The sequence below is a fragment of the Carlito syrichta genome, unplaced genomic scaffold, assembly GCF_000164805.1.
Source record: "Carlito syrichta isolate Samal-C Ts95f unplaced genomic scaffold, Tarsius_syrichta-2.0.1 Scaffold308835, whole genome shotgun sequence".
Taxonomy (NCBI): domain Eukaryota; kingdom Metazoa; phylum Chordata; class Mammalia; order Primates; family Tarsiidae; genus Carlito; species Carlito syrichta.
In genome coordinates, this window is record NW_007252931.1 from 524,092 (window position 1) to 536,626 (window position 12,535).

At 41.1% G+C, this 12,535-nt stretch overlaps 1 protein-coding gene across 7 annotated transcripts in view; it reads left to right on the forward strand.

The window, feature by feature from the left end:
• The first annotated feature begins 588 nt into the window (after nucleotides 1–588).
• The window catches only part of LOC103268441 (Golgi pH regulator), a 51,225-nt gene continuing 39,278 nt past the window's right edge, over nucleotides 589–12,535 (forward strand). For 4 of the 7 annotated variants that reach the window (XM_021716533.1, XM_021716532.1, XM_008066014.1 and 1 more), the window contains exons 1-3: nucleotides 589–800; nucleotides 9,881–9,940; nucleotides 11,051–11,154. Coding sequence is in view for 5 of the 7 variants with exons in the window: in XM_021716532.1 (XP_021572207.1) it covers nucleotides 759–800; nucleotides 9,881–9,940; nucleotides 11,051–11,154 (206 nt within the window). In the remaining 2 variants the exon portion in view is untranslated. Of the gene's footprint in view, nucleotides 801–6,480; nucleotides 6,527–9,880; nucleotides 9,941–11,029; nucleotides 11,155–12,535 lie in introns of all 7 variants that reach the window. The other 3 variants (XM_021716530.1, XM_021716534.1, XM_021716531.1) reach the window with 3 other exon arrangements.

The window sequence follows — 12,535 nt, forward strand, 5'->3', positions numbered from 1 at the left end:
ATTTAGGGCCAAGAGTGGTGGCTCATGCCTGTAATCCTAGAACTTTGGGAAACTGAGCAGGAGGACGGCCATCCTAGGCAACATAGCAAGATTCCTTCTCTACAAAAAAGAGAAGAATCAAAAAACTAGCCGGGGTTGCGTCCCGCGCCTGTAGTCCCAGCTACGGGGGAGGCTGAGACAGTAGGATTGCCTGAGCTCGGAAGTTCGAGGCTGCGGTGAGCCGTGATCATGCTACTTCACTCCACCCTGGGCGACAAAGTGAGATCCTGACTGGGGAAAAAAAAAAAAAAGAAAAGCTATAATATCTAGGACGCAGTGCCTGCCTGACTTATGGCCTAATTCATTATCATCATTATTATCATTACTAGGTATGATCACTATAAAACAGAATTACCACTTCAAGTGAGACGTTGGCTCTCAGGCCCCACCTCCTTCAGCCTCAGAAATGAAAATAGTACCATGCTTCATATCTGCCTTTGGATTTTCAGACCCTAATAGCCCCACCTGAGTAAGCCCCGCCCCCGGAGCCGCAGAGCCCGGCACCTTGGTCCGCCCCGCCCACTCGGAGCCAAGGCTGGAACTAGCTCCAGCCTCTGATTGGCTGGCTGGGGCGCAGCTTGATGGCGTCGGGCTGGCGAGCCGCTGTCCCGGCGGCGGCACCCGGGCGAAGGCCGCTTGTGTGAGGGGTCGGCTGGCGCAAGCGTGCGGTGGCCTCGAGGAGTGGGAAGCGAAGGGAGGAGCCCTCCCTCCACGTCGCCATGAGCTTCCTGATCGACTCCAGCATCATGGTTACCTCCCAGGTGAGTCATCGCCTCCCCCCCCGACACCCTTCAGCCTTTCCCGAACCGCAGGGGCCTCAGCGCTGCGGGCCCGCTCGCGGTCTCGCGCGTCTCCCCCGCGGCCTGCGCCTGCCACCTCGGTAGCCAGAGCGCGGGGGAGAGTTCCCTCCGCCCCGGGTATCATGAGGCTGGCCCGCGGCCGTACGCGCCCCATCAGGCATCCATCCCCAGACCTTCCCGGCCACTCTCAGCTGGACTCAGCGCCGAGAGCCGCTGCCGCCAAAAAAGGGAACGGTTTTCAAAGCTCCCCGGACTCCAGACTGATCCGGAGAGAGCGTGGTTCCGGGCGCGGGGTTTGCGGCGCGCCAATCAGACTGGCCACTGGGAACACGTGGGAGCTGTTAGCTGTCAAATCCTGAATCCGGGTGCAGAGGTATTTGCCGCCTCAAAGTATAAGGTTATACCCACACGTCGAAGTTTAGCATTTCGTTTGTGCACTAGCACCTCAAACTCCATCTCTGCTTGCTAACCATCCTTTTCAGATCTTTTTCGGACCCTTGTTTCTTCTGGATTGGCCCCTTTCATTCAACAAAATTTGTGCAATCAACAAATATTTATTGACTATTATATAAAGCTCTGAGGATACCAACATATACAAGACACTGACTGTTTCTGCTCTCTAGAAGCTTCGTCTAGTGAGCCTTTTGCTTTTACCATGTTATTTGTTGTTACTCTGTTTTTTTTCCTAGCATTTATTATAGCACGGATACCATTTACGTGTTTGTTTATTCCTTTTTGAGATCCTGTCTTGTTCACAGCTGTATCCCCACCTCCAAGTGCAAGCAAGCATTCAATAAATAAGTGTTGACCAACAAAATTGTTAATATTTGTAGAAACTCAGACTACCTAATTATTGACCTTTCTCCCCTCATTGTTCCAATAATTTAAAGTATCTTTTTTTCTTACTTGTTCCTTCATTCAAATGAGAAATGGCAGATAATAGTTCCCTTTGGGGACTTAAAGTAAACTGAGTCTTTGTTCTTTGGTCCAGTTCTTGTATTGCTTCATCCTGATGCTTCTATCTGTAGAGCATTGCCTTTGTCTCTTGAAAAACTTTTACAATATTTAAGAAATTATGAAGCAAGGTAAAGCCATCCATAATCCTACCACCCCAATGTAATAACGTTTTCCATTTTTTAAAATATTTATCACCTTTTATATAACTTTCATAATTATGGTTTTTATTGGCTGCATAGTATTCAAATATAATGTACAAAAACATGAACATGTAACTCTCCTGCTTAAAACCTTTCTAAGCCTTCCTGTTGCCCTTGGTGACAACTCAGGGTTATTTTTAGCCCTAGTACCAATTAAAAATTATATACATGTATATGTGGGGGGGGAGAGGGAGAGAGAGAGTCTCTCTCTGTCAACCAGGTTGGAGTACAGTGACATGATCCCTGCTCACTGCAATGTCCACCTTCTGGGCTCAAGCAGTCCTCTCACCTCAGCCTTCTGAGTAGCTGAGACTACAGGTGCACACCACCACACATGGCTAATTTTTGTATTTTTTGTAGATACGAGGTCTCACTGTTACCCAAGCTGGTCTTGAACTCCCTGGCTCAACTGATCCTCCTACCTCAGCCTCCCAAAGTGCTGGAGTTGCAAGAGTTAGCCACCATGCCCAGCCAAGACAAATAATATTTAAGTACCATTTTTTCTCCCACTCAGAATAAAGATTCGAGTGTCAATAGACATTGACTTTACATTGCAGCCTCTAAGACTTGTAACATGGATGCAGTTGACAGGTTGAACCAAGAAAGTAGCTTTCTAAACTTTTATGCCTTATAACCACATGCTTTAACTTTCACACATACATTCACATGCAATATTAAATTTGATTATTAAACCTGCTCTTTACAAATGGAGAAGTGAGACCCATAGAATCCTTTCTATGGAATGCACATATGAAGATGTGTTCATATATTTATGTGACTGCTTTGTCATCATTTAGGTATTTGTAAAAATGCCACTTCAGAGAAGCTTTACTTGACATCCCACCCACGGCCAAAATACCCTTCCATTCTAGCCACTTTCCTTCTCATTTCCTGTCTTATTCTCTTCTTAGCGTTATCACTATTAGTTATTTATGTGTGTATGTGTTTGTTATCGTAGACTCCATGAAGTCCAAGATATCATCTTTCTTGTTCTTTCTTGTATTCCCCAGCATCTAGATCAGTTGCTGGCACATAGTAGACGCCTAATAAATATGTGTTTAATAAAAACATCTCTCTAGAGAGGTGTTGGAAGCAACACTCAAATCCCCCCACCCCCACCATTTTTCCTGTTTTGTATGAACTGAGAGGTTTAGAAATGAAATCTGAAATCAGATTCATAATGAAGCTTGCTCACCATGCCACAGGATGAGGTTCAAAGTCTTTGATATGGCTTGTAAGGTCTCCGGTAATGGGACCCTGACTCTAGCTCTTCAGCCTTGGTTCTCATCATTTCCTCACCTCACTTTAGATTCTAGACTTCTTTTTTACTTTTTACTTTTGAAGATGTGGGGTATAATCCAGGGTTAGGTATACAGATGTTCATTATGCAGATACCCTTGTTGATGAGGTGTGCCCCCTCTCTCCTGGCAGTTTCTCACTACTGCCAATCCCGCACTCCCGCCCCCCGCCCCGGCATTTTCCAGCTATCAATCCCTTTCTTATAGTATTATGATAATGGTTCAAGGTCGGCTTATGAGTGAGAGCATGTGGTACTCAGTTCTTTGTTTCTGTGATAGATCATTCAGTATTATAGACTCTAAGTCCATCCAAGTTGCTATGAAGTTCATAATTTTGTCTTTCTTTATCACTGAGTAATATTCCGTCATGTATATGTACTACATTTTTTTTAATCCAGTCCTCTTTATGTGGGCAGCAAGATTGGTTCCATGTTTTTGCTATTGTAAATAATGCTGCAGTAAACATGCATGTGCAGGTATCTTTTTCAAGAGTGATTTGAGTTCCTCTGAGTATATTTCCAGTAGGGGAATTGTGGGGTCATATGGAAGGTCAATTTTTAGATCTTTTAGGAAACGCCAAACTGTTTTCCACAGAGATTGTACTAGTTTACACTCCCACCAACAGTGTAAACATATTCCCTTTTCCCTGCGTCCTCTCCAGCATCTGTTGTTTTTTGAGTTATTGATGGTCACCATCCTGACTGGAGTTAGGTGGTATCTCAGTGTCGTTTTTATTTGCATTTCTTTGATGACTAGTGAGGCTGAGCATTTCTTCATGTATCCGTTGGCTGCTCTTATGTCTTCTTTTGAAAAGTGTCTATTTGTATCTTTTGCCCACTTTGTAATGGAGCTGTTTGTTTTTTTCTTTTTGGCACGTTTTGAGTTCCTTGTAGATCCTAGATGTTAGGCCTTTGTGAGACATACTGTTGGCGATTATTTCTTCCCAGTCTGTGGGCTGTCTCCCTGCTTTCTTGATGGTTTCTTTGGCTTTGCAGAAGCTTGTCAGTTTGCTAAGGTCCCAGTTGTCTGTCTTATCTCTTATGGCATGGGCACTTGGGGTTTTGATCAGGAATTGGTTGCCAGTCCCAATTTCCATAAGGGTATGTCCTGCATTTTCTAAGGTTCTTATAGTTTGAGGTTTTATATTTAGGTCTTTGATCCATTTAGAGTTTATTTTTGTGTACGGTGTAGGTAGAGGTCTTATTTTAATCTTCTGCATGTGATTAGATCCTAGACTTCTAAAACTTCTTTTAGAGTTGCCTAACCTGGCCATGCTGTGGTGCCTCAAGATTTCACACAGGCTGTTCTCTTTTTCTGGGCCTTTTCCTTCTATCCCTCCCATTCCTTCTCCTCGCTAACTCCTATTCAGCCTTCAGATCTCAATCTGAGATCCAAGAAACCTCCCCCACACTGAACTAGATGTCTCTATGTCTGTTGCCATAATACCCTTCACCCACTTCCCCTATAAGAACACTACCACGTTGTTTTGTAATTACTTGTCTTTCTCCTCCATAGATTATAAGCCCTGTGAGAGCAGCATCCATTCTCTCTTGTTCAACATTCTATCCCTAGGACCTGGCACATATTAGGCACTAATAAATATTTCTTAAGTGAATGAAGGGATAAAATAATGATCCAATAAAGGTATCTTTTCAAGTTAATTATTTAATAACTATCCTGCTAATGGCCCTGTCTTTTTTTTTTTTTTTTGTAATCTGTAGCTAACTTTTGTCCTAAAGGTCTCTTATATAAAAGCAAGTGTTATCTAACGCATATGTTTTGAGCCCGCTATACAGTCATAAGACTTATCAGTTCCAGAGTTCACTCTAAGTTCCGGGCTCTACTATCCACAGTTCTACAAATATTACTTTTCTTTTTTGATTAAGAAGCTATGCACTTATTTGCAAAGCTGTTTGCAATAACTTTTCTTTCTGCAGTCTTTTTGGATCCTCTATAATCTTGCCAGAATTCATATATATCTTGGACGTGATGAATTCAGTTACTGTATGTGGATGTGGGTGTGTGTATGTATATAGTTTAAAAGTCTTTTTCCGCTTTCTTTGTAAATGTCATAAGGAGTCCACAGTGAAACATTAAAGGTGTAAATCTGTTTCTTTTTTCTTCCATTTTCCATCTCATCATATAAACTTATAATTTTTGCTTGTATTCTCTTTCTTGTCTTAAGTCTCATTTCATGGTGATCTTGGTGACTTTTTAGAATTGTTTTTTGTTTTTTGTTTTTGAGTTGGAGTCTCACTCTGTCACCCAGATTGGAGTGCAGTGTCTGCTCCTGGTACCGCAGCCTCGACCTTCTGGGCTCCGGCGATCCATCCACCTCAGCCTTCCAAGCAGCTGGAACTACAGGCACGTGCTACCACGCTCGGCTAATTTTTTGATTTTTATTGTAGAGATGAGGTCTCGCCAAGTTGCCCAGGCGGGTCTCGAACCCACGGGCTCAGGCAGTCCACTCACGTCAGCCTCCCAAAGGTGCAGGATTACAGGCTGAGCCACCGAGCCCGGCTTAGAATTGTTTTTTATTTTTGGTAGAGACAGGGTCTAGCTTTGTTGCCCAGGTTAGTCTCAAAACTCCCGGGCTCAAGTGATCCTTCTACCTCCATCTCCCAAAGTGCTGGGATTACAGGCATGAGCTAGCATGCCTGGCCTAGTTATTTTTTTAAATCATTCATCTCCACCATACACACCACTCTCAGTCAAATTGCCCAGCTTCTCCACCTTCAGTCGTGGCTTCCTTCAGAAGTCATGTAAAAACATGGTCTCTTACTTCTTAATGTACATCTAACTCCACTGATAATTATAATCACCAAAGGATCTCCTGGATAGTCTAGGGGTATTTTCTCCTAATCTTATTTCCTTTCCCTTTCTACTTTATCTGGATGCTTGGATCCAGCTTACTTTCCCATATCCTCTTGTTCTTTTACGTTCATATAAAAGTCCATACTTGGATCAGTGCTACAGTTTGTCTACTACTAATACAGGGTCCTGAAGTCTGCTGTAGAAAAATAACTGTGTAGTTTGCTGACGCCATGGGTTTAATTCTCAGCTCATCGAATCATTCTTTTTCTAGACTTTTAGTCAGGTACTTTTTTCATTCCCCTTAAAATTCCTCTGAGTCTTTATCACTCTCCTCAAAGCCCCCTTTTCCATGCTTACCTCTCTTACTCTTAGCAGATGATCTCGACTCTGACTTAATCAACCAAAGTGAAGCCCAAAAGTGTGATCTCCTACCTTCCACATTTTGATCTAAAAGGTCATCTGTATTCACAACCATTCTTACCTCCTTTCCTCCCAGTACAGAAACTAGGGTGCCTCTACTCCTATTTTGGGCCATCCTCTCCACCTATGCCTTTGATCTTGGAGGAGCTTATTTTGAGTGGTTAAAAGCACAGTTCATGAAGTTAGTCGCAACACAGACTTCAAGTTGAATCCTGATTCTGACACTCACTGTAAATTGATTGGTATCTCTAAACCTCAACTTTCTGTATAAAAATGGGATAGTAGAACCTAACTTATTGGGTTTTTATGATTTTATGAGATTCTAATGGTATGTACTACTTAGCCTAGAATATTATAAATGATGAATAAAAGTTAGTAATGGTAACAATAAATTAATAACATAATCAGCTTTTCTTGTAGTATTTCATCTGTTCCTTCTCATCTTTAGCTCCTCATTTGACTGCTTTCTTCACCATGGCCTATAAACTTTGCCTTTGCTCCACATTCCTCTCTATGCTATTATTTAATGTCTTCTTTCTTCCACATTCTTGGCTCTCCCTGGAGTAATTTGTGTTTACAGTCTCCACGGTGTTCCCTCCCATTCACCACCACCACCACCACCCCATCTACTACATTCTGGTTCCTGCCTCTGCCTCACTATTCAAACTGTTTTCCTTAAGGTCTTCATTAACCTGGAAGTTATCAAATCCTTTGAACATTTTCAGTCCCTGTTTTGTCCTTCTCTGCTTCATTTAATCTTTCTTTAATCCTAGTCTCATAGTTTTAGGACATCATACTCTCTTGATTCTATTATGTCTCAACTGTTCCTTCTTTGTCTCCTTCCTGGTTTCCTCTTCCCATCCCTATCCTCTAGAGTTTTTTCCTTGACTCATTGCACTCCTCACTCTACATATTATTCTTGGGTGGTCTCATGTTCTTTGGTGGTTTCAACTCATAGGTGTCTGAGACCTGCCTTCATAATCTGTTGTTTTTTCAAATGCTTGCTGGATAGCCCTCAGGCCTTGAGTATGTTTGAAAATGAACACATCTTCTTCCCCATCCTCCATCCCATTCCTCAACCTCTTCTTCCTCCAGTATTCTTCGCATAAATTGAATAAGTTGGTCTGAGATTTGTGGGTTATTGTTAAGCTGATTAACAATGTATAAGTTGGGTAGACTCACTCTTCATCCTATATTCTAAACTAGTCATCCTTGACTGCTCCCTGATGATTTTACCTTCTAAATAGTTCTCAAGTCTGTTGTCTCTCTTCTGTTACCAGTGTCTGAATTCAGTCCTCTATCATTTCTCATCTGAACTCCTGCAACAAATTCCTTAATGTTTCTCTTCCTACAGTGTTGTTTCTTTCAAATGAGCCTTCCACACAGCCACCATACTGCTCTATGTAAAACAAATCAGGCCATGTCATTTTGCTCTTTAAACAACCCCAATCACCTACAGACTATAATCCAAGCTCCTTAGTGTATCTTTAGGGCTCTCAGTGATTGGTCCTCTGCTCCTCCTCTCTGGCCTCCTTTTTAACCTCGTCCTTTGAATTTTGTCTCCCAGCAGCACCTAACTGTGATCCCCAGTGTATATTGGGATTCACTCTGTGCCTTGACTCACGCTCTTTGCTGTGTGGAAGGCCCTGTTCTCCTACCCCTACCACCTCAGTCTTCTTCATGTCATCCTTTGAGAGAGTGATTTTTAATATTTTAGGTGTGGTAGAAACCTTTGAGTGTGTGATAAATACCTTAGAGCCGCTGTAGAAAAATCTACATAATCCCAAAATTTGCACACGATATCAGGTTTTAACCCCAAATTAAAACCTCCTTCAGACCAGTTATTATCTTCTCCAGAAAATCTGTCCTAATCCCCTACAGATTGATTTGATCTCCCTCTTTCATATTATTTTACAATATCATGTCCATATTGCTATCTTTACACATCTGTATTATATTATGATTATGTATGCCTTTACTACTGTATTGTAAGCGCCTTGAGAATAGTGACTATCATACTCATCTTTGTATCCCTAGCACCTAGCATGGCACATAGGAGTTATTACAAAACTTTTGAGATAGAATGTTGCTAAAGAACAAACCATCTCTCACTATAGATTTAGCTATTTGGCAGACATTTATGGAGAACCTGCTATGTGCCAGGCATTGTGTGCTGTGTGCTAAGGATACAAAATTAATAAAACAGACATGATCCTTGTCCTCATAGGGCTTATAATCTAATGTTTAAAAAAAATATTTAAATCAGGCATTGCAAAATTGTGTGGTAAGTGCTTTAATGAGGGAAGAACAGGGTAGAAAAGGAATATACATGAGCAATTTAGTTTTATTTTAGGAGGGCAGGTAAGGCAGAGAAAGTAAAATATAAAGTAAGACCTATGAGATAACTAGGAGAAGGCTGGAGAGCAGCTCCCATCAGAGGATGACATCTACAGAGATCTTGATATGAAAGAGCATGTGTCTAAAGAGCCAAAGGAAGTTCCATGTGGCTGAAAATATGAGTTTGGTAGGCAGAGGGGCATGGCAAGAGGCTAGAGTAGTCTACCTTAAACTGTGCTCAAGAATTTACACTTGCTCAGTAAAGTAGTCAGTAGGAAGGCATAAAAAAAAAAAATTCCATCCATAAAATTCCTAGCCAGTATAAGAAAAAAAGAGTTGTGTCAGAATGTGTGTATGTGTGACTATGTATAGAAGGTTCTATTTACTAGTGAAAAGCAAACCCGCTTTGTCAGCTGTCATGTGGCTGCTGTCCCTGATGCCAGTCTGAAACAAAACTGACAAAAGAGGGATCCTGCAATCTCTTAGCCTTACAATGGGATGAAAACCACTTTATATAGACTAGGCAGGATGCGGGGTGGTGGTGGAGGGGGGACTAAGAAAACTCTGAAGGAAACACATACAAAAAATATTAGGCTTTCTATGATTCCCCTATTCTTTGTGTCAAGCCCCTTCTCCAGAATTTTGTAATTTTAAAAAAATACTTGCAAACATGGATCACCTAAAGAAGCAAGTCTCACTGACTTCTTTTCTATTTGCTAGCATCTCTGTCACATAAAATGATTATTATAAGATTATAGGAAAATGTATACTTCTATTTTTGTGTAACTTAAAACATGTTCTATAGCATGGACAATTTCAAAAAATCTAACAGCATTTAAACATCTACTTCCAATGTTATGAGCTTTAATAAGTAGATTTTATAAAAGTGGATCTCATCTTTAATCTCTGAAATAAGTTAACTGTCTAGTTAGCAGACCTTTTATTATAAATAGTCTCTGTAAGGCATTTCTCAAAAGAAGATGAATATTGACATTCTATCTTCTTTCTCCTCCAGATACTTTTTTTTGGATTTGGGTGGCTTTTCTTCATGCGTCAATTGTTTAAGGACTATGAGGTGAGAAGAAATCATTGTGGTATGCTTATCCTATGTGAGATTGCTTTAAAATGTGATAAGAAAAATGCCTTTATTAAAGAAAGATCATGTTCATTTCCAAGATAGGAACCTTTTGTCAAATAAGTACTATATAACTATTAAATGATAGAATATGTTTAGGCTTAGTTGATTTAAAAGAGAAAAAACTACTCAGGAGATTGAGGCTGAGAATCACTTGAGCCAAGGAGTTCGAAGTTACAGTGAGCTATAATCACACCACTGCACTCCAGCCTGGGCGACAGAGCAATGCCCTGTCTTAAATGATAGATGGATGGATGGATGGATAGATGGATGGACGGATGGGATGGACGGATGGGCAGGCAAGTCACATATAGCCCAGAAGCTAGAAGCACAGAATGTCATGCCTTAGTCATATCAGATATACACCAATAGCAGATAGTTAATTTATGACGTCTCATAAGTGTTCCCTTTCATTTGTCTATCTAGCCCTGAATTACCAATCTTACATTCTAAGTTAATGCTAAAATTCCAAGGCTGGTCTGGTTCTTACCTTAAGCTTTGGATTCAGAAAATCACTACCCTTGACTAGACATTTCCTAATTAATTCTCCTCATTTAGTAGTAAGATCACTGGTTAAGGACTACTTTGGGGTCATTTCTAGGGTGTTCTGGTTGTTATCTGAAAGATCCCAAGATTCTGGAGATTCTGTTCTGACCAGTACTTTAAGGTCTATCGGGAGATTCTAGAACTGACATCTGCAGAGTATTAAAGACCGCTTTTAGCATTAGCCATTATATACAAATCTATCATTTTCTTGTCACTGTGAATCAGGAATTCTAAGTGCTACTGCTGACTATCTACTTCACTTAATTTTCTTGTGCTTTGAATTCTCTATCCACAGGAGAATGTTGGTAATAATAACTCAAGATTCAGAAATGCTACCTACTTTAATCTATTTCTTGAGCTCTAGGCAAGTTGCAGTTGTGGTCCTATTTCCAATGAATTGAGAATTTCTTCAGAATTATTTTTCTGACTTATAACAGAAAGAAAATTATCAATTTAATTTTCAAACAAGGAAATGACCTCCAGTCTCTATTTGACTTTTAACAGGTGCGTCAGTATGTTGTGCAGGTGATCTTCTCTGTGACTTTTGCATTTTCTTGCACCATGTTTGAGCTCATCATCTTTGAAATCTTAGGAGTATTGAATAGCAGGTGAGTACAAGTACTAAATAACTCTCCTCTTGAAGACTTCTATGCTACTCTGTGTTTTTTGGGGGGATTTTTTTGGGTTTTTTTTTAGTTGGAGTCTCACTCTGTCGCCCAGACTGGAGTGCAGTGGCACGCTCCTGAGCACCGCAGCCTTAACCTGCTGGGTTCCGGTGATCCTTCTCCCTCAGCCTTCCAAGTAGCCAGAATTACAGGCGCGCGCTACCATGCCCGGCTAATTTTTTTTTTTTTACTTATTGTAGAGATGAGGTCTCACCAAGTTGCCAGGCAGGTCTCAAACCCGCGGGCTCAGGCAATCCACTCACCTCAGCCTCCCGAAGCACAGGATTACAGGCTGAGCCACCGAGCCCAGCTTACTCTGTTTATAGTGGAAGAGTAACCTGGATCTCAGCTGAAAAGAGCCACCATGTAGACAGTTTAATCTCAATAACTGCAATGATCACAGCAAATATGGGTCACAGCCACATAGTAATTACTTTGACAAAAATTATGAGATACCAGGGGAAAAAAAAGTCTGACCATTAGCTCTGAAGAACTCATTGAGAGTAAGGTTGTGGGGCCCAGGCCCAGATCCAGGCCCAGGCTTTACTCCTAGAAGCTTTATTTTTGTCAGACTGCTTGCTGACTGAATCCCACATTGTTCTGCTGATTGAAAATCTCTGCCTGAAAAGATCAGAGCTCCTCAAAACTATTTAAACATTTCTCAAAAGACTGAACTTCAGTTCTTTCTTAGTTATCTCTATTGATTTTACAGGCATGGTTAAGTTTGATTGAACTTAAAGTGTTTTTTTTTAACTTTTTTTTTTAAGAGATAGGGTCTGGTTCTGTCACCAGGCTGGAGTACAGTGGTGCCTTCATAGATCACTGCAGCCTTGAACTCCTGGGCTCAAGCAATCTTCCCAAGTAGCTGGGACTACAGCTGTGTACCACCATGCCTGGCTAATTTATTTTACTTAGAGATGGAATCTCACTATGTTGCCCAGGCTGGTCTTGAACTTTTGTCTCAAGCAGTCCTCCTTCATTGACTTCCCAAAAAGTTGGGATTACAAGTATGAGCCACCACATCTGGCCTAAAACATTTTTTTTAAAGTAACTCTTTATCCCCCTCCAAACAACAGATCTGTTAGTTTATTACAGAATCTATCCAAAATATTGTTTGCTTGTTAAACTGCAAGCTTTAGTATTTTTTAGACCAGTGTTTATATGTGGAGTTCATTAGTATGCTATGTAGACTTCTCTTGTATTTTTTTTTTTTTATCACCACATGGAAGCATCTTTTAAAAATAAAGTGTTCTAGCCAGGCTCGGTGGCTCAGCCTGTAATCCCGTGCCTTTGGGAGGCTGAGGTGAGTGGATTGCCTGAACCC